This window comes from Gossypium hirsutum, chromosome D08, assembly GCF_007990345.1.
Source record: "Gossypium hirsutum isolate 1008001.06 chromosome D08, Gossypium_hirsutum_v2.1, whole genome shotgun sequence".
Classification (NCBI taxonomy): Eukaryota; Viridiplantae; Streptophyta; class Magnoliopsida; order Malvales; family Malvaceae; genus Gossypium; species Gossypium hirsutum.
The window spans coordinates 68,236,251-68,257,165 of NC_053444.1; the positions used below are offsets into that span (position 1 = coordinate 68,236,251).

A 20,915-nucleotide genomic window follows, 5' to 3' on the forward strand; every position below is an offset into this window, starting at 1 on the left:
ATTCTAATGAATGTAGGTTTAAATCATTCAAATTTAAATAAAATCAAATTATCTTAAATTTTAATAATTTATATTTGAACTTACTTTCACCGTATTCTTATTTTCTTCAATGAATTATATGCTAAATTAATTCTCTAAAATAATATTTTTATCTTAACGAAATATAAAAAAAAAACTATAGATTTCAATTGAAGATGTTTTAATAAAAAAAAACTATTAATAAGACTTCAATAATTAAAATTTCATTAAATAATTAATAAATTAAAATTTTAAAAACCAAATAGGATCATACAAATTATTGTTAAATTCGATATTTTTATTTAATGAATGTGTATTATAACAGGCCCAAACGATGAATAAACCTAATAAAAACAAGACAAAATCGATGTAGCATTTTAAGGAAAGGGGACATTCTTTATAGGGAATTCTTTTTGTTGGTTCTTATAAAGGAAAGGGATTTTACTATAAAAGCAAAATCCATGCTGAAGGGAACACAAATCCAATAACCCAAAAGAAAAAAACAAAGACAAAAGAAACTGGTCTAAATGGTAAAAACTGTAGTCTCAAATATAGCTGACAAACACCAGACTCTGCCTGCACCCTGCACCCATATAATTTTTTCGAAAATTTTAATGAAAAAAGGAGATTGAAATTGTTTTTTTAGACCCCAAACTTCAGGCAGTGGCAGTGAAAAAGCTAATATTGTTATTCTCTTCTCTACTCAAATGCATCATCATCATCATCTGGAAGAGGTTGGCTAGCTGCTGCTGCAAGCTCAGCTTCATGTCTGTCATTATCAAAACGGATTAAATCAAAAACACAGCCTTCCGTTTAATACCAATATATCAAAGGGTTTGATTTTCGAATGATAAAAAAAGGGGAGCAATCAATATATCATAACGTTCGATTTAATACCGATATATATATATCAGTGTTGAACATCAAGTATATGTCCGACACATAAAACTAGACACGAGTATGATGATGTGAAAGAGGGAGGGTAATGATTTTATTACCACATCTCTTCCGGACGTACATATCCAAAGACCTGTCAACTAAGCGGGTTTGATTGGGTTCGAATCAGATAAATCTAGATTGAATTCAGATTTTAAACTATTTGTGGGTTCAGGTTTTAAGTAAATCAAGCATGTCATTCAAATTTCAGTTCGAGTTGGTAGACTCAGATAGTTGCAGTTTTATAACTAATAAAGAAGTTTTTGTAACTGACTCAGATAACCAAGCTGATAACAGCAATACGAAATGAAAAATGTAAAAACAAGTTTTTGGCAAGCGATACTTACTGTTGCTGTGCAGCCAAGTCGATGTGTACTTCAGGAGGAGCAAGAGCAGGTGACTCCACAAAGTGAAGATTAGGATCACTAAAATCATCCAAACAGATATAATTATTAGGCAATAATCAAAAACATTGGCATATAAACATTTATTACAAGCACGAGAAGGTAAGTTAGGTTACCCTGCAAGCTTCCGGGCAAGGTACAAGAAAGGCTTCTCAAAATTGTAGTTGCTCTTGGCTGAGATTTCATAGTATTGCAGATTCTTCTTCCTGTGGAATGTAACCTGCTTTGCCTTAACCTGCCTGTTCTTAACATCAACCTTGTTACCACATAGAACAATAGGAATATTCTCGCACACCCTGCATTTGACACAACATAGTTAACGTGAAGTTCATCCACAAAAGCCAAAAACGAAACCATAAACAATAAGACAACTTCAACACACCTGCAAAGATCACGGTGCCAGGTAGGAACATTCTTGTATGTCAAACGGGCAGTAACGTCAAACATAATTATAGCACATTGCCCATGGATACTGCAACACGATGTGCATGGAGAATACAACACTTAATAAAGCAATAATAGCAACACATAAAACATTTAAATTTATATAAACTGATGGTTGCAGAAAAGGAAAAACAGAATCTTCAAACCATAACTAAAACTAATTACTTTGCCATGTTAACATTCATTTAAGGATCATACAAAATAATAAAGCAAACATCATGATATAGATATGAACCCATGATGCATGGCAAACAAACACCAGCAAGTTAAAACTCATTCATGATGCATAAAACCACTTACTAGTAACCATCTCGAAGACCACCAAACTTTTCCTGTCCAGCAGTATCCCAGCAGTAGAATCGGATTTTCCCACAGTTAGTGAAGAAGTCCAAAGGGTGAACCTCCACACCGATCGTTGCTGCACAATCAAATCAGTAAAGCAATCCCAATAAGAATTTCATAACAAGCCAATCAAACCAAGATTTTTTATCAAAAACAACGTAGTCACTTACGCTCATATTTCTTTTCAAACTCTCCAGTCAGATGCCTCTTCACAAATGTGGTCTTTCCTGCAAAACCCCATTGTAACACGATCAAGTAAGCTCAAAACAATGCATAATATAGTGTTCGGATGAACTTAAAAGCCTTTCATTCCAATGAATCACAAAGTGTAATCTAAACCTTTGTATAATTCAAAATTAGAGAGCATTAACATCATATTAAGGTATTTTCAAGATTAAAGATTTCAAGCCAAAAAATGGTTATAAAAATTTCAAAAGTTACTTACATGTTAATATTTTAATCAAAAATAAAAATTCTAAATCTTCACTGTATATTACTATGTAAAAACAAAATTTATCGCGCTTCGTATGATCATTTCGTATTCGTATCATTGCTTACAAGGTTTTAACCATTCATATAAATGAACTCAATAACTAAAATAAATAGCAAATATTTCTCTTTTTTCTTTCCCGTACAAAAAAAAGACTTATAAAACAACAATCTACGAGCAATGAAAGAAAAAAGAAAAATACCAGTGCCTCCATCGCCGACGATAACGAGCTTAAAGCTCGGATAATCAACAGTCTGTTGGTTCGGTAAAGCCTGCACCACAAAGAAGGCAAAAAAAAAAAGAACAAAAAATATCAAAATTAAAATCATAAATTACCATTCCAGATTCCAAATCAAACCAAAACAGCAAAATACTCACACACACAAAAAAAAGAGCAAAAATTTAGCAAAAAAATTATAATATCAAGAGAAAGGGAGAGGAGTCACCATTGATTACGAAACTCGAACTATTTGCGTTAAGTAGAATCGAGAGGAATGGAACGTAGAGAATTGGGGGAAGAGACGGCGGCAATAGCTAGGGTTTATATAAGAGGGTCTTTTCAGGGGTCTTAGCGCTAGGCCATATTGGCTTTAAATCAACGCGACTCTCACTACCGTTAGATTTGATTACTTTTACCTCTCTTTTATAGCATCTTAACCGTTGATTCTCATTACATGGGTCCATTTACCATCATGTGAACAAAATAAATTAAGAGATGTTTTTAGAGAATCTTTTTTTCTTTTTGAATTTTGTAATCTTTGAAAACGTACCAATCTTTGCCAGCTCAAGCTTAGTTTCAAAGCGAATGTTAATGCTTCTGGTATAATTTTAAGTTCTAGTCCTTTTACTTCTTATACATTTAAAATTTAGTCCTTTTATTTTTAATTTTAGGAATGTAATTTCTCCATTCTTGTGATTTAATAACTGAGAATCCAATTGATAATACCGCTAAAAAATTTTCGTTAAATTAAATTATGTGTCGTTTTTAAAATTAAAAAGAATTGTTCACATTGTCAATTTATAATCACATGAAGCTATATAAGCAAAAAGTAGAGGAATTAAATTATTATAGATTGAAAAAAATGGACTAAATTTCAAATTTTCGAATAGGATAAAGATAGAGTGCCTAAACTTTTTATTTTTGGGGTTTTTTTTTCATTTTGAAAAACAATTAAAAAGTTATTCATTTTATTCAAATCCGTCATACCTATACCCAACGAGAAAGACAGGCAGGCGGTGGCCTCAGCACCCAAAAATAATAAAATGATTATACAGCTCCTTTCGAAATTTATAAAATCACAAGTTAATACGACGGTGAATTTGCACTTTGAGTCTAAATATTTTATTGTTCATTTCTGATCTCTAAAGTAACTTCGTCCTAAACCAGATCAGAGTAATTATTAATCAGAAACAAAATAAGGGATTAAAATGAAATTTCTCTCAAATTTTAATCCCTATATATATATTGGTTCTTGACTTCATGTCTAGTGTATTCTTAGGCTTTAATTTGTTGATTCTCTAGGGTTTTATTTTATTTATTACAGGATTTTTCATGTTCATTCATGGTTGAATTATTGCATATTCTTTTTAATTGTTCCATTTTCTATGGTTTGAATTTTGTATGTTCTACGCTTACTCAATATTCTATCCTCTTTTTATTCTGTTAACTAATTATTGGGTTCAAGAATTAGATTTCATGTTATTCTTGCTTGTGTGGAATGTGTGCGTGCATGGGTATATGGATACACTTTTTTAAAACTCTTTAAAAACATAAAAAGAACTTTGAAAAGTCTTTTTGTGATTATGTCGGATACAGATTCGTATTTAGCACTCACGAGTTCAAATTAATTCTTTACAGTAATTTCTTATGATTTTCTGCATGCAACTTCTTTTTAGTATTAGATCATTTGTGCTCAATGATATTATTGATATAAGAATGTGACGAGGAGGTTAGAGATGTTGGTTCACCTTAAAAGCAGAGAACCACGAGGAAGAATAAGGGGAGTCGAGAGAGAGAAAGGGGGAAGTGGTTAGAGAATGGAGGGAGCAGATGAAGAAAAAATCATTTATAATAGATTAAGAGAGTTACATAAGGTTGACTTTTTTATGTCATTGTTACGGGACTAAAATTTTAGTTTGGCAAAACCGTGCAACTTTAGAAGATTCATTCGCTTCAAATTCACTTAAGTCAACTTATCTCTCAAAAAAACGAGAATTCACAAAGAAAATTCTCTGATACACGGAAATAAAGTGGAAGCAAACTCTCAAATGAGGAAACAAAAAACGAATAGAAAAATACAAGAAAACTAAACATACCAAATATTTGAGTAAATGCTATCGATACATTTCAATATTTCAAATGTTTTTAAACTTAAATACATTTTATAGAAAATTTAGTTCCTTTGCAATGATGCTTTGACTTTATTGGACTCAACTATTCAAATTGTTGGAGTGCCATTAGCCCATTACTCTAATGGGAGTTGGAAATGTGCAAGAAGTATTTATAAGGTTATTGTTGATGTTGCCGTAACTTCATACATTTGCATCATTTTAGCATTATTTTAGTTTTGGTAAATTACACCATTAGGCATTAAACTATGCATATGTTTCTTTTTTGGTCATTTAACTAAAATAATTTACAATTTAGTCACTGAATTATTTGAATGTTTCCATTTAAGCCATTGAACTATTCAAAAAATTTTATTTAAGTCACTCGATTGTTAAGTTTTTTTTCAAAAAGTTCCGCTAGCAAGTTCCAAGCAACAATTTGACGATCAGTACGACAGATCAGTATCCATCAAAGAGTAGAAAAACATACCTTGGATCCAAGTCGATCTGATAGTCAGTGTCAAAGATCAGAGAAAAAAAGTTATTTGAGTTTTGGTTTGCAAATTTGTGACGCCAAAGTTGTTTCATGAAAAAAAAATTGAATTGTAGAAGAGAAGGGGAAATAGAGCTTTTGATTGGTGCGGGCAATGCTAACAGAGAAAGCCATATAACATTGATTTTAACAACCCAGTGGCTTAAATGAAAAAATTGAATAGTTAAGTGACCAATTTATAACTTTTTTAGTTAAACGGCCAAAATGAAAACTTATTTATAATCTAGTGACTAATGGTATAATTTACCATTTATTTTTTCATTTTAAAGAAACAAGGAAATGGAAATGAATAAGCAAAATGCTACTGACCCATGAAATTGAAAGGGAGAAGAAAATAATTTCATTCAATTTCCAATGTATTTTAAGTGTGATTTTCAAATGCTACCCACACTCTATTTATACACATACCATATACTAAATTTGGACTAACTCCCTAACAACCCACTACATGAAATTAAAATAATATCAGATTTTTTTTTTTTTTACAAAGTCAAAAATTTGATAAACCTTTTGTATATTTTTGTATGATTACTATTTTAAACGATTTGATCATTAAATTTATTAATATAATTATACTTTTCATACATGTAAAATTTTGAATTGATTTGATATCTTTATCACATTAATTTACAATATTGTATATATTAATATTTATTAAAAAATTAGAAGTTTTTCTTACATAAAATAAATAGTTAAAAAATTTTAATTTACATCAAAATTGAAAGTGCATATGATAGTTAGATCATTAAAATATTAATCACATGAAAATATGGTGTAAATAGATTCATCCCCATTCAATAATTTAAACTTAATTCAATTTGATCATAAAAAAAAGTTAATAATTTTAATATTTTCAATTCAAATTCGAAACAACTAAAATAAAAATGATTTGAACAAATAATTTAAAATGGATGAATCTAAATTAACCAAAATTGAAAAAAAAAAAGTTCCTACTAAAAAATCCAAACTTTGAATTACTTCAACCCAAAACAATTCCAACATGAAAGTTACCTAAATCAAAAGGATTTTGAAACATGAATTGACTTAACCTACTATAATGAACTAAATAAAACTTATATCAATACTTTGCCACTATACCCATAATTCAATAGAGCTTTTTTTTCATAAAAAGCTAAATTAAATATCATCAATTTATTCAGTTAGATTCAAGAATATCAAAATATAAATCCATTCCTTAATCATATATATTTAAAGATATCGAATCCTTAATTGTTTACAAATATTAAAATTTATATATATTTAATTAAATTTAACTGAAATACTTCAATTAATGAATAAATCCAAATTGAAGTATCCTATCGAAACCAGACAGAATTAGAGATTTTCATAGATCCAACCAAATCAGATTCAAAGCAGATTATTACATGCTATTTACAATATATTTCCCTATAAATAACAACAATCTTACCATAAATCTCTTGAAAAACGATTCTATATTATTTCAAATGTTGAATAAACATGGTCATTGGAATTTTTTTCCATCAGTTTACAGTTTCTTTCAGCCCCTTCAAAAATTCAAGACAAAGAAGAAAATTAACGGAAACTTGGTTTTAATAGCTCTGACTTCAGTTACTTGCCTGACACTCATAGATCGGATCGACCTTTGAAGTCAGAGGCGAGTCGAGAAGCTATCGCCGAGTGGTACATAACGTCATGAAACGACGATGAGTTGGTAATCATCAATCGGAGCTGCTTCGCCTTCTTCTCCGTAAAGCAACCGGGGTAAAACTTCGATCTCGCCAGATTTAGCAGCGGATCCGTTTCCGATCCGCCCTCTCTTCTTTCCGTGACCTCCGATTTCTTATCGGATCCAATGTAATCCGGCTCAGATGAAACTCGAAAAAGTGGAGCCCACCAGTTAGCATAGGAAGACGACGAAGTACTTTTCCGGCGGTCATGATCAGAAACGGCGGAAGCGTGGATTCCGGTGGGGCCAAAACTGAGAAGACGAGAAGCCATTAAAAAACTGAATTAAACGTATGTAGAGAGAAAATTAGGGTTTTCGAAATTGGGGAAAATTTTATAAGCAGAGATGGTGAAATAGTACGATCGTATAATAAATAAACAGCCATTTTCCTCAGGCGGGAAGATGGAGGGGTAAACGGATAGGATCGGACACGTGTAGGTGACTATGTAAATATATTGAGGTTAAAATCTGCTGTTAGTCCCTGTATGTTGATAAAATTTGAGATTTAATCCCTATGCTTAAAAATTAAGTCATACTTCTTTTTAGTTAAAAAAACTCAGTCCAATCATTAAAAAACGTTAGTATTTTTCTTCAAAATTTATCAATTTGGCATGTTGATCAAGGTTTTCAAAATCAGACTAATAGTTGAATTGATCAGACCACTAGTTCTTGATTTAACTGATTCAATCAGTCGATTTAGTTTTATTTAAATAAATTATTAAAAATACATAATTATTTAAAAATAGAAAAAAAACCCAATTATACCATCAATTCAATATATTTTTTAACCCATTTCAATCAGTTCTGAGCGATTTGCTCAAAATACGATTCAACTCTTTTCTAGATCGATATATCAATCGATTTTCGATCTTATTCCAACAACCATGATTTTAGTTAAGATAACCTTATATGACGTCACATATAATATGCGAAAAATAATTGAATAAACATGTTAAATTTATAAATTTTAATGGACACTACTCGTGACAATAATGATTAGATTAGGATATTTAAGTTGAAAAAGTGGGAAGATTAATTTTTTAACTTTTAAAATATAGGGACTAAATCTCAAATCTATAAAAGTACAAAGACTAGTAGCATATTTTAACTTTTATTTGAAGTGACTAATTCGATTTGCATTGTTTTAATACTTTTTACCGGTTGCTCCGGTCATTCCCAAAGGGCTGATGGTAGCTATGACTAGGATGGATGTGAATTATCCAATTTTAAATTTGGATTTGATATAAATATGGCCTACCATATCTGAATCATTTAAAAAAGCAAATGTTTTTATAATAAGGATTTGTTCACAAATATGTAAGTAAATATTATTTTGTCAATTTATAATTATATCTATAGTTTTAGTTAGAATTAGACTTGATCACGGGTTGAGGCCACTCGCCCAGATTCGAAGGTTCGTCTAAAAAGTGGAAGGATTTAGATAAAAATATAGGCTCAAAAAATAGGCTTGGACAAAAATTAAGACTAATTTTCTAAACAGACTGAACCTCGGGCAATAAAATATTACTCAAGACTCGAACCGATCAGAATCACATGCCTATACTTAGGTTAAGGCTCCGTTTGTGTCATTGAAAATGGCTTTCGGAAAATGGCTTACTTTTTTGTAAAAGCTAATATTTTTTGGTGTTTGGATGAATCTGTGTAAAATATTTTCTTTTGTTTGGCAGGTTCCTTAAAAATATTTCATAAAATTCGTTTTCAATTAAACAAACATACATTTGAGATTTTTTTATCATTTCATTGTTTAATTGAGTTTATTTTATATCTATAATTTTATATTTTACATTATTTTTACATATATTAAAAATATTTTGTTAAAAGTAGGTTCATTGTAACGTCATTTTTTAGTTACATGACTACCAAGTGAGTATTTTTTTATTTAAAAATGTGACATTAACAAAATTGACAAAAAAAACAATGTCAACAATTGAACTTGATTTTCAAATCTGGAAAGTAGAGGGACTAAATTCTTAAAAATAAAAGTACAAAGACTAAATTGCAAATTTGTGAAGAGTACATAGACTTATGACATATTTTAACATTTATACTACAAAATATTTATTATTACTATATTTATAACTGTAATAAATATTTATTATTAAAATATTAATATTGATATTTTTGAATAATATTATTTAAAATTATTATTTTTAAAATTTATTATTAAAATAAAATTAAAATATTAAATAATTTATTAAAATAATAAATTATGTTAATAATTTATTATATGACTAAATATAAATAATTAAATATGCATGTTTAATAATATTAAAAAACATAATATTTTATATTAATATTTTAAATATTGTAAATATTTTTAAAAATAAAAATAAAGATTATTATCAATATAATAATATTAAACTTGATTTAAGTTAATTTTTATATAAAAGTAAAATTATATTTGGAGCATCTCTTTTCCGGAAAATGACCTACGCTTTTCAAAAGGGTAAGTCATTTTAAAATAAAAAAATTTTATTTTACATTGACCTGTAAATATTTTTTGTTGACTAAATTATTTTATGTGAAACAAACACAATAAAATATAGAAAATATTTTCGAATCTTTTACATAAAAACAAACCCACCCTAATTTTAAACTGAATATGTATATAATAATAGAATTATCATTATTGTTCTAAAACAAAACTTTTACCCATGCATACTTCTCTAAACCCTACCTAGCTAACATCATCAACAATGGCAGGCCAAGATTTGCCCGATGAGCTTCTTTGCCACATTCTTTCTTTCCTTCCCTCTCATTTTTCGGTAAGGATATATGGAGGTCGGTTCCCATTCTTGACCTGCCGGAAAATCATTATAATTCCAGCTATCCGTTCGACGGTATCATGAACCATGTCTTGAACAACCACGAAAACTTGACAAGTGTCCGTAGGATTTTTCTTTCGTTAGAAACCGCTACGTAAAACAAATCCGTGATTTCTGAGTGGATCCATCTCTCTACCACTGCTACTTCGTCTAACCTCGAAGAGTTTCATATTGATATACCTCTCAACTATTCCATTAATTTACCTCGTGCGATCTTTACGTGCCAGAAGCTCAAAACTATAAACTTGTTTAAAGGGGTCCTAGTCGACAAAATCCCGACCGACGTCCGTGTTTGCTTTCCATGTCTCGAGACCGCCCGGCTTGAATCGTTTCCGATAGTGGGTGGTAACACGTGGAGCAAGTTTTCCTTAGCTGCCCACGGTTCAGGATTTTCGACTTTGAAAATTGCGTTCTTCACTCAGATAAGATCCCCTTGTCGGCCACGGTTACTGTCAAGAAACTATATTTAGAATACCATGAAGATGGTGATTCAAGCTTCAGCAAGCATTGATGTTACTGAAACTTCTAAAGACGCCTTTGATTTTTTGAAGTCCATCTCTACTATGATAAAGCCCTTGGAGATGAAGGGTAAGATTCCCAAATTACGTACGAAATTTTATTTGGGTAAAATCAATTAGGTTACCAAATTAATTAAGTAAATTATTAAAATTTTATTAAAAAAAAGTTACAATTGATTCAGCCAATTAGAGTTAATTTAAACATCATTTATTTTAATGTAACATTAAATATTGATTTTGATTTAACCCAAAAAGAAATATGATGAATTTTGAATAGATACAAGGTTAATTTGAAAAAAAAAAGGGTTTGAGGGAGCTTCAATTCTTCAATTATTCGGGTCTAATAGGGTTTAGGTTAATCCACTACCCCAGAATAATTACCAATATAATAATACTTCATTCGTATTCAATATGTGCATGGTTCAATGATGTATGTTTTTGCAGTTAAATTTTTGGTTTAAAAATCATAACAATTGGTGCATGTTTTTCTTTGATTTTGAAGTTCAAGTTGTTGATTTTTTTTTAATGATGAAATCGGATTGGGTCAAGTTTAATTTTGAATTGATTTTTTGAATTTATATCAAAATTAATAAATTTATTTTTAAATTTTAATGGTGATCAAATTGAATTATATCAAATTAAAAATATTAACTTCTTAAAATTATTAGAAATTTATTTAATTTGTATGTTTAACTAATAAAAAATAAAATTAATTAGGATTTTAGTGTATTTAAACATCTATTTAAAGCTTAAAAAATATTATTCTAATCAATGCCAAATAGACTAAGTGTAGTTCTATATGGATTCTATTTGTGTAGCCTGGTTCGTATCGCGGGGGCCTTCGGCCCACGGCCTTAAGCCCTACACAGATCTCCTAGTTTTGTCATTGTATTTATTTCTTCAACAAGTGACAAGATTCGAGTCACACAAGCTCTAACAATATCAGTGACTGATCCCCTCATCGTGAGTGCTTTTCGAAGAGATAAACAATTGATCATAAGCGTGTTCCATTCTCACAAGTGGAGATCGAACAATGTACGGAATGCTCAAATTACTATCACTATTTAGCCACTAATTTTTAATCATGTAATGAAATATTTACCATAAAACACCCATCATGGTTAATTAGTAATGTTAAGACCATGGACATTTACCTAAAAAAAAATTATGGAAATAATAATTCATTTTTTTCCTTAAGAAATAAGGGATGTGTTATCATTTGTTTGGTCAACCTTTTGATTTAAATAAATATATTGTCGATAAATAGTTAACATAAAGGCTAAATAGGAAAAATATGTCAATTTTTTTAATTGGTTAAATAGGTCGTTTTTTTCAAGATTTAGAGAAATAAGTCGATTTTGGAGAGAGACTGGACGAGCTTACTACAGACATGTTAGGGAAAGCGCGCCCAACTAAAAGTGTTTTCTGAAAATTTCAAAAAAACGCGTCCAGCAGGGCGCGTTTTCCTTGACATATCAACAGAAAGCTCGCTCAGCTGGACGATCTTTCCGCTACCAGCACACTTTCATATTCTCTTTCCAAAATCGACCTATTTGACCCATTAAAAAAAATCGGCATATATTACCTATTTAGCCTAACATAAACTCATTTTTTATATATAGTGAATGATACTTTATTAAATTTTCATTAACTGAATGAAATTCTAAATTAAAGCAGATAATAATAATTATTTAAAGAAAATTATAATATTAATTTACTTTACACGTGATCCATGTGATTTGATCCCTTCTTTCACATTTAGTGGTTTATTTCTTCAACTTTTGCATCTTTTTGTATTGTTTTTTTGGACCCTCTAATTCAATGGTAATAAAAAGGGCAGAATCTAAGCCATTAAAAGCCTATGGTTCATTTTGATTGAAAAGAAAGGTCAAAAAAAAATCAAAATCAAATCTTACTCTTTTTAATTTATCGATACAAATTTTAAATTATGCATAATTTTTTAGTCCTTAAAGTGAAAGCTATTACTTGTTTTAATAGGTTTTCGAAATAATAATGATGTCAACTAAGATTTCGTATTTTTCTTTTTTAAATTTATTGAAGGTTAAAATATATCATAAGTCCCTCTATTTTTCATAAATTTAGAATTTAATTATTGTACTTTTATTTTTAAGAATTTAGTCTATCTATTTTTTAAATTTCAAAATTCAGGTCTAATTGTTATCACTAGTAAAATCATTTTGTTAAATTTAAGTTCATTACTACATCATAGTTACATTGCTACTGAGTTTTTTTTTTAATTTCAAAACGTCACACCAACAAATTTAACAAAAAAAAATTATGTTAACAGTTGGACATAAATTTTGAAATCTAAAAAGTAGAGAGACTAAATTCTCAAAAAATAAAAAATATAGAGACTAAATTCTAAATTTGTGGAGAATACAGAGACCCATGTCATATTTTAATCTTTCTTGAACTATCACTCTTTTTTTCAAGGTACAATCACAATTTGCAATTACAAGCAATATATCTATATAGCTACAATTAATTAACAATCAATACATCCATATAGAGAGAGGGAGACAAATTTGGGTAGGGCTTATACGTGATGTGACTTGAATCCATAATAAAATTTGAAGTGAGAACCCACGCATGTGCGAATACACATAATGAGATTTGAACTTGAACACTTAAAATCTCAAAACCATAACCTTTGTCGACACTACCACCTCATTTGCAAACTCTCACTTTTTTTTTTTTTGAGAAATGAGACATTTTCGGTCTTTCTAATGACAATGACAAAAAGAATACATTCGATTGACTATGTAACATCAAAGCACAACTCATTTATGATCTACCCTCTCAAAATGGTAGATTTATTATTTAGCCACTTAAAATTTATGAAATTACATATTAGTATAATAGTAAAATTGCACTTTAATTCTTCAAAAATTATCATTTTTTTGTTACCCTTCTTAAAACAATTTTCTATTTTCGCCCATTAGAATAACTCTAGAAAAAACTCCCACATAACAAAAATATAGGGTTACCATTAGTCACATAGGTGAAGATACATTTTTAGAAGGCTAAACATGGAATGGTGGGTTTGGCTCGTACCAAATTTGTTTAAGGTTCATATAAGTCTATAGATTCGATGCATGTGAAGATTTAAAAAGGAATAATTTTGATTTCCCCAAATTGAATTATTATTTATTCTAAAAAGTTATAAATATTAATATAAATTAGGATAAATTATATTGATAATCATTCAATTATTAATAAGTTTCTTTTTCAGTTGCTTAATTATAAAAAATTACAAGATCATCATTTAACAATTCGATTTTGTTTTGGGGGTCACTAGTTGAAAATACGACATGACAACTTTCAAAATTAAAAAATAGTAATTTTAACTCTCAATATTTATACATGATGCCAGTTTAGTCTAAATTCTAAAAAAAATTAACCCTTAACATTTACACATCGTGTATTTTGATATTTTTTGCACTTTTGTTTTTCTTTGTGACATTTTCACGTAAAAAGCTAAAAAAATAACTTTATCAACTAAATTTAATCGAACATTTACCAAAATGAAAATACCCATAAATCCAAAATAATTTTCATCTTTTCTCATTCTTTTAAATTTAACCCTCAATGTCATAAAGAAAAGCAAAACTACAAAAAGACCAAATTACACAATGTGTAAATGTTGAGGGTTAATTTTTTTTAGAATCAAGATTAAATCGACAAATGTATAAATATCGAGTGTTAAAGTTATATTATTATGCCAATTTTAAAAGTTGCCAAATTATCTTCTGTTGATAATTTAACGACTAATGACCAAAAAAGAAAATTTTGATTAGTTAAGGGTAACCAAAAAAGAAATTTATTTATAGTTGAATCGCTATCAATATGGTTTACCTTATAAATAATATGGCCAGCCTTTTTTTTTATTCACATAAAATGCTTAGAATTATACATAATCCCATCCGAACCTTTAAATAAGAGGATAAACATGCTTGAGTGCGCTTGAACCCATGTACTCCTACACTGACAACAATGTTAATGCTAATCGAATTAAAACTCAATTGACTAATATGGGTAGACTTAAATGAGCACGAATGAGCCATTTATTAATATGAACTGGTTTGGACCCAAGTTAAAACTAATATCTTAGGTGGTGCCAAACTTAGATAACTATATATAATATTAATAACATACATGAATTTGGCCCGAAACTATAGAAAAAAAACCTAATAATATTTGGAGATGATTTTAATTTATAAATTTTCGATCACGGCTACTTGAATTAAAATAAATTTAATTTTATTTAATTATGATCAATTTTTAATTTTTATTATATACATATAAATATTTTATATGAAAATTTGTTTTAAAAATTATTATATAATAATCCTTGAGAAGAATTATATTTTTATAAATATTTGTTAAAAACTTCCTAAAAAAATTTTAAAAAAAGGGTAATTATGATCAAAACACTGTCGTTTTGATTGGACTTTAAATTCGGTATGCGTACCAAACCAACCGATGAGTTCCATTAAATAATATAAAAAAAGGTTGATTGGATCTTCCTTATTAGTATTACTACTAGGAGTAGACGTCTAGTAGGAGAGTAAGTTGAAGTGAAACACCAAAACGGGAACCAGCTAACACTGACACAACAGGGTTTTCATGTAAGAGAAGACAACACAACGCCCACAAATATATTAAAGGGTTTCAAGCTCTCTTGTTTTTGCTCATATGAATAATCTGAGAAACAAAGGCATGTTTCGGGTATCATCAGTGTGTGGACAACAACAAGAAGAGGTAGAACCAAGGGAAAGTAGCCATTACAGTTCATCCACCGGGATACTCCCTTCACTAGGTGCACGAAGTAATCGTAGGGTTAAGCTTAGAAGATTCATTGTTTCTCCTTATGATCGTCGTTACAGGTATTGAAACAAAACAAAACAAAAACAGAAACAGGGTTTTGTTTTGTTTGTTTGTTGTTGTTTTAATGGTGGAATGCTTCGTTTGATTGTTTTTCAGCTCTGTTTTTTTTTTTTTACTTTTGTTTTAATGCTGACTTTAAAGTATTTTACTACTGGGTGATCATGGTGGTCATGAATGTGTATAATAAATTCCTATTGGGAAAATCACGACATTGAATCTCGTGAAAACATTGCTTATTCCAAGAAAAAAAAGATAAATGAAAGCATTGGTTTCGAATTTTGTTGGAGAGATTTTACATTAATGGCATACTTGATTACAAAAGTTAACATCTTTGTTACAATTTTGGTAACTTTTACTTTTATTTATTACTCTTAAATGCATTCTTTCTAAAAATCTCTATTCTCTTTAATATTTTAATGTTATTAGTAAAGATTATGATTATATGATTGAAAATTGTTGATGTGATTTGGCTCTCTCTATAGCTCTACAAGTTTACATGATCTAGAGGTACATCAACAAGTTTGATATTGATATAAACTAACATGTATGTTAATGCTTGAATTCAAGGGCCTCTAGTACATAAAAGATCTCGAGTGTACTATGGTACTACTTGACCTAGATGTTAAGGTTTGAACTCAAAACCTTTAGCATTAAAGGTTCTCGAGTGAATTATGGTACTATTTAAGCTAGATTGTTGAATATTATTGGTTTTACTTTCAAAACCTTGTGTTAATTTGTTCTTTTACACCCATTAATGCTTCTATAAGTTTAAGATCTTAAGGTTGATTATGTAGTGAATAGAGCTTTATTGTTATAAACCAAAATATTAAAACAATTACTTTTTGTTGTTTAAAGTGTATTACTTTGTTCATTGCATGTTGTTTGAATGTTTGGTTTTTATAGTATTAAAAAAAAGTGAGTCTTTCAATGGTGTCCTTTTGATTCTTGTTACAAGGTGTTTGATGAATTGTCTCAATTAGTACTAAAGCAATTCTAAAGGTTAAAGAAGACCTAAGAATCTTAGGGGTTGGTTCCTATGGGACTTGGTAGTGCATAAAAAGGAATAAATGGTGACTGAAATTTATACAATTTAAATTGGTTGTTGCAGGATATGGCAGACTTTTCTAGTTATTCTAGTTGTTTACACTGCTTGGGTTTCGCCGTTTGAGTTCGGGTTCCTTCATAAACCGCGGCCAATACTTTCAGTTACTGATAACGTTGTTAATGGATTCTTTGCCTTGGATATCATTCTTACCTTCTTTGTTGCATACCTTGATAAAGCTACCTATTTATTTATTGATGATCCTAAGAAGATTGCTTGGAAGTATGGTAGGTCCTGGTTGGTTTTTGACATTATATCCTCAATACCGTCCGAACTTGCTCGGAAGATCTCCCCTAAGCCGTTACGTTCATATGGCTTATTCAACATGCTTCGTCTTTGGCGTCTCCGCAGAGTTAGTGCCATGTTTTCGAGGTACATGAGTGTTGGATAATTGTTGAAACATGTATATTTTGCCTCCTCTTATTCAGCATCGTCACTTGCTGTTTGCTTTCAACAGATTGGAGAAAGACAAGAACTACAACTACTTTTGGGTTCGGTGCGCGAAACTCGTTTGCGTGAGTACAACGAGAAACAAACGGGACTACGTTACAATTTCTTGTTAGTAATGCAGTATTGATGAAACTCGGGATGTTTTTTTTGTAGGTTACACTTTTTATCGTTCATTGTGCCGGATGCTTCATTTATCTTATTGCTGCACGATATCACGATCCGGGAAGAACGTGGATTGGAGCAGTACTCGGAGACAATTTCATTGAACAGAGTTTGTTGAGTAGATACGTGACATCAATTTACTGGTCTATCACTACACTGACTACTGTTGGCTATGGTGATATTCATCCTGTGAATACAGGGGAGATGGCATTTGACGTTTTATACATGCTCTTGAATCTCGGGTTGATAGCGTATTTGATCGGAAACATGACGAACTTGGTTGTCCATCGAACCAGCCGAACTAGACTATTTGTGAGTGAATTTCTTGCTTATTACGCTTATCAACTAGCTTTGAGTTTCTTTGCTAATCTTTCCTTGGTTTAGAGGGATACCATTCAAGCTGCTTCGAGTTTCGCTGTTCGAAACCAATTGCCTGTCCGCCTACAAGATCAGATGCTCGCACATTTATGTCTGAAGTTCAGGACTGATTCGGAAGGGCTGCAGCAGCAAGAGACTCTCGATTCCCTTCCTAAAGCCATCCGGTCAAGCATTTCACATTATCTTTTCTACTCTCTCGTGGACAACGTCTTCTTGTTTCGCGGTGTTTCTAACAACTTGCTTTTTCAGCTGGTAATCACACAAGGAACATGCTAAACTTTTGTCCTAAACTCTGTTCTTTAGTTATTTGTAATCCTTACACATCTTTGTTAATCAATGTCTCAAGGTCTCTGAGATGAAAGCTGAATACTTTCCTCCGAAAGAAGACGTCATCCTGCAGAACGAAGCGCCTACGGACTTTTACATTCTCGTCACCGGTGCTGTGGTAAAAAACCCATTATTTCTTGCTCAAAATCTTGGTTGTTGCATGATAATTGATTCGGTTTTAAATTCCTCTCGAAATGGTCCCTAATGTTTCGTATTTGCTTTGTAGGATATATTGGTTCTGAAAAATGGAGTTGAACAGGTAAGTTATATCAATTAAGCACTAGCCTTATCAGTCAATAATCACGAATGCAGAAGGGAATTGAACACCATCCCGGTTTTCAGGTTGTCGGAGAGGCAAAAAAAGGTGACATATTCGGTGAGATAGGTGTACTTTGCTACAGGCCGCAGCTCTTTACTGTACGTACAAAACACTTGTGCCAACTACTACGGCTAAACCGAACAACATTCCTTAATATCATTCAAGCTAATGTTGGAGATGGGACTATAATCATGAACAATCTCCTCCAGGTATACATAATGATATAACATCATGAATGATATAATCCATCGAAATCACCCGAATTGTTGAAATGTTCTTTCTTGGTGCAGCACTTGAAAGACACGGACAACCCGATTATGCAAGGCATTTTAACAGAGACAGAGAACATGCTAGCTCGAGGAAGAATGGACTTACCTCTCAATCTTTGCTTTGCCACACTAAGAGGAGACGACTCGTTGTTGCATCAGCTATTGAAAAGAGGGCTCGATCCTAATGAGTCGGATAACAACGGAAGAACAGCTCTGGTTTGTGAAAATTATTTACTCTTCGATTCGGTTTAGGACCCTAAGTTCTTAGGCCAGCGGTGGCTAATCTATAACATTTTTTGTGTTTGTTTTGTATGAAATTAGCATATAGCTGCATCAAAAGGAAGTGAGAATTGCATTCTTCTCTTACTGTATTATGGTGCAGATCCTAATTATAAAGGTATTCTCCGTACTCTTCATTTTTTATGAAGTATGCATGTCTAACTCTGGGATACGGGGTTTGAGGATATGATCCTCCAAGAGCATGCATGTATATATGTGTTTATGTATGCCATTTGGATTTTGTATGATTCCCTTGTTAATGTCATTCCCTTGTGTTAATGTGTTTATCTTTTGTCAATGCATGCATGCCTGCATGTCATTTGGTTTTTATGGATTTTCTATGGTTCCCGGGATATGATTCTCCAAGAACCCTCCAAATGCATGCATGTATATATGTGTTTATGTATGTCATTTGGATTTTGTATGGTTCCCTTGTTAATGTTATTACCTTGTGTTATTGTGTTCATCTTTTGTCAATGTATGTATGTATGCATGCATGTCATTTGTTTTTTATGGACTTTGTATGGTTCGATATGATCCTCCAAGAACCCTCCAAAAGCATGCATGCATGTATGTATATATGTGTCTATGTATGTCAGGAACGAGTATATGATGTTCCAAATATCCGACACTCATCTTTGACTTGAGATAGCATATTTGTGCAGATTCAGAAGGAATTGTACCACTATGGGAAGCATTGTTAGGTGGCCATAATAAAGTAGCCAAACTGCTGAAAGAAAATGGGGCAAACATCAATGCGGGAGATGTCGGTCACTACGCTTGCACCGCCGCCGAACAAAACAACTTAACCTTGCTGAAACAAATCATCTATTACGGCGGCGACATCACATGCCCGAGTCACAATGGTCACACTGCTCTTCATGCTGCAGTTTGTGAGGGCAACATCGAAATCGTCAAGTTCCTTGTGGAACAAGGCGCTGACATCAACAAGCCTGACGTTCATCATTGGACACCGAGTGAGCTAGCTGAGCAACAAGGGCATGAAGAAATAAAAGCCATATTTGAATCCAGCAAAGAGCTGAAAACGAAAGCTGATCAATCTTCCATGTTTGTCCCGGAGAAACAATTTCTCGGGAGGTTTACGAGTGAGCCGGTCATCCGTCCTGCACCTATTGATACTTCCGATGGATCATGTAGCCAATCCCGTCCAAGACGTCGGACTAAAAACTTCCACAACTCACTATTTGGAATAATGTCGGCTGCACGCAACGGGGAGAAAGATTTACTGCTTTCGGTTAATCGAAACAAAGGTGTCACTGATTCCATTGTTACTTCTGCTCGAGTGGTAATTAGTTGTCCCGAGATCGGACATGCCCATGGAAAGCTTATTGTTCTACCAGGGACCTTTAAGGAGTTGATTGAAATTGGTGCTAAAAAATTTGGGATTTTTGGTGCTAAAGTGGTGACCAAAGAAGGAGTTGAAATTGATGATATTGACGTTATTAGAGATGGTGATCATCTTGTTTTTGTTACCAACAATGGTCACCAATAGCTAAAAATAGATGTTATTTGGACTCCAACATGAGTTTCGAATAGGATTTTATTTTCAAAATTTTCGAGTTGATTCAAATTAATCCTTTGAAAACCGATGTTATTTGGATTCTATCATGAGAAAATTTTGAAATTCGGGTCAGACTTAGGCTTAATATTTTCAATATGTTTCGATTCATTTGTTTAAGAATAATTTTATATCAATATTAATATATTTTGATAATTAAAATTTTGGTAAACTTAATAAGAATTTTATGGTAAATTATACTTAAGGTTATTAAATTATTAGTAAGTTTATATTTTAATCATTCAACTCTAAGTCACTAAATTATTTGAAAGTTGTTATTTAAGTCACTAAGTTGTTAATTTTTTTTTTTTGCTAGCGAGCTCCAAGTGACGATTTAACGATAAGTACGATGGATCAGTACCCATCGATGAGTAGAAAAACATGCTTTAGATTCAAGTCGATTTGACATAATGTCAAAGATTTGAAAAAAAAAAGTTTAGATTTTAGTTAACAAATTCACGCTCAAAACTATTTCATGAAATAAAACTTGAACTATAAAAGAAAAGGAGAATGATAGCTTTTGATTGATACAAATAGTGTAAATAAAAAAGGTCG

The 20,915-nt window shown here is 31.1% G+C and overlaps 3 protein-coding genes across 3 annotated transcripts; 1 reads left to right on the forward strand and 2 right to left on the reverse strand.

Moving 5' to 3' along the window:
• Positions 1 to 393: 393 nt before the first annotated feature.
• LOC107909225 (GTP-binding nuclear protein Ran-3) lies at positions 394 to 3,244 on the reverse strand. The gene is made up of 8 exons (XM_016836693.2): positions 3,081 to 3,244; positions 2,837 to 2,906; positions 2,315 to 2,371; positions 2,103 to 2,220; positions 1,741 to 1,830; positions 1,475 to 1,654; positions 1,302 to 1,379; positions 394 to 787 (listed from the first exon to the last, which is right to left on the reverse strand). The coding sequence occupies exons 1-8, from the start codon at positions 3,081 to 3,083 to the stop codon at positions 718 to 720; spliced, it is 666 nt and encodes a 221-aa protein (XP_016692182.1). The 5' UTR covers positions 3,084 to 3,244; the 3' UTR covers positions 394 to 717.
• Positions 3,245 to 6,954: 3,710 nt separating this feature from the next.
• On the reverse strand, positions 6,955 to 7,608 carry LOC121220001 (uncharacterized). Its single transcript, XM_041099005.1, has one exon. The coding sequence runs from the start codon at positions 7,493 to 7,495 to the stop codon at positions 7,121 to 7,123; it is 375 nt and encodes a 124-aa protein (XP_040954939.1). The 5' UTR covers positions 7,496 to 7,608; the 3' UTR covers positions 6,955 to 7,120.
• A 7,540-nt stretch (positions 7,609 to 15,148) lies between these two features.
• On the forward strand, positions 15,149 to 20,435 carry LOC121203158 (potassium channel AKT1). The gene is made up of 11 exons (XM_041099006.1): positions 15,149 to 15,494; positions 16,604 to 16,969; positions 17,055 to 17,112; positions 17,201 to 17,521; positions 17,594 to 17,839; positions 17,934 to 18,032; positions 18,141 to 18,173; positions 18,257 to 18,442; positions 18,524 to 18,718; positions 18,824 to 18,899; positions 19,447 to 20,435. Exons 1-11 carry the CDS (start codon positions 15,304 to 15,306, stop codon positions 20,292 to 20,294), a joined length of 2,619 nt encoding a protein of 872 aa, XP_040954940.1. The 5' UTR covers positions 15,149 to 15,303; the 3' UTR covers positions 20,295 to 20,435.
• The last annotated feature ends 480 nt before the right edge of the window (positions 20,436 to 20,915 follow it).

What these genes read in the sequence shown, in the direction of transcription:
- LOC107909225 (XM_016836693.2), bottom strand. An exon ending in GTTTGAAAAGAAATATGAGC is followed by an intron (nt 2,221 to 2,314) that starts GTAAGTGACTAC and finishes TTGATTGTGCAG; the next exon opens with CAACGATCGGTGTGGAGGTT. An exon ending in CTTGCCCGGAAGCTTGCAGG is followed by an intron (nt 1,380 to 1,474) that starts GTAACCTAACTT and finishes GGATGATTTTAG; the next exon opens with TGATCCTAATCTTCACTTTG.
- LOC121220001 (XM_041099005.1), bottom strand. Translation starts at nt 7,495, where the DNA reads ATGGCTTCTCGTCTTCTCAGTTTTGGCCCCACCGGAATCCACGCTTCC.
- LOC121203158 (XM_041099006.1), top strand. Translation starts at nt 15,304, where the DNA reads ATGAATAATCTGAGAAACAAAGGCATGTTTCGGGTATCATCAGTGTGT. An exon ending in CCTTATGATCGTCGTTACAG is followed by an intron (nt 15,495 to 16,603) that starts GTATTGAAACAA and finishes TGGTTGTTGCAG; the next exon opens with GATATGGCAGACTTTTCTAG. An exon ending in CCAGCCGAACTAGACTATTT is followed by an intron (nt 17,522 to 17,593) that starts GTGAGTGAATTT and finishes TCCTTGGTTTAG; the next exon opens with AGGGATACCATTCAAGCTGC.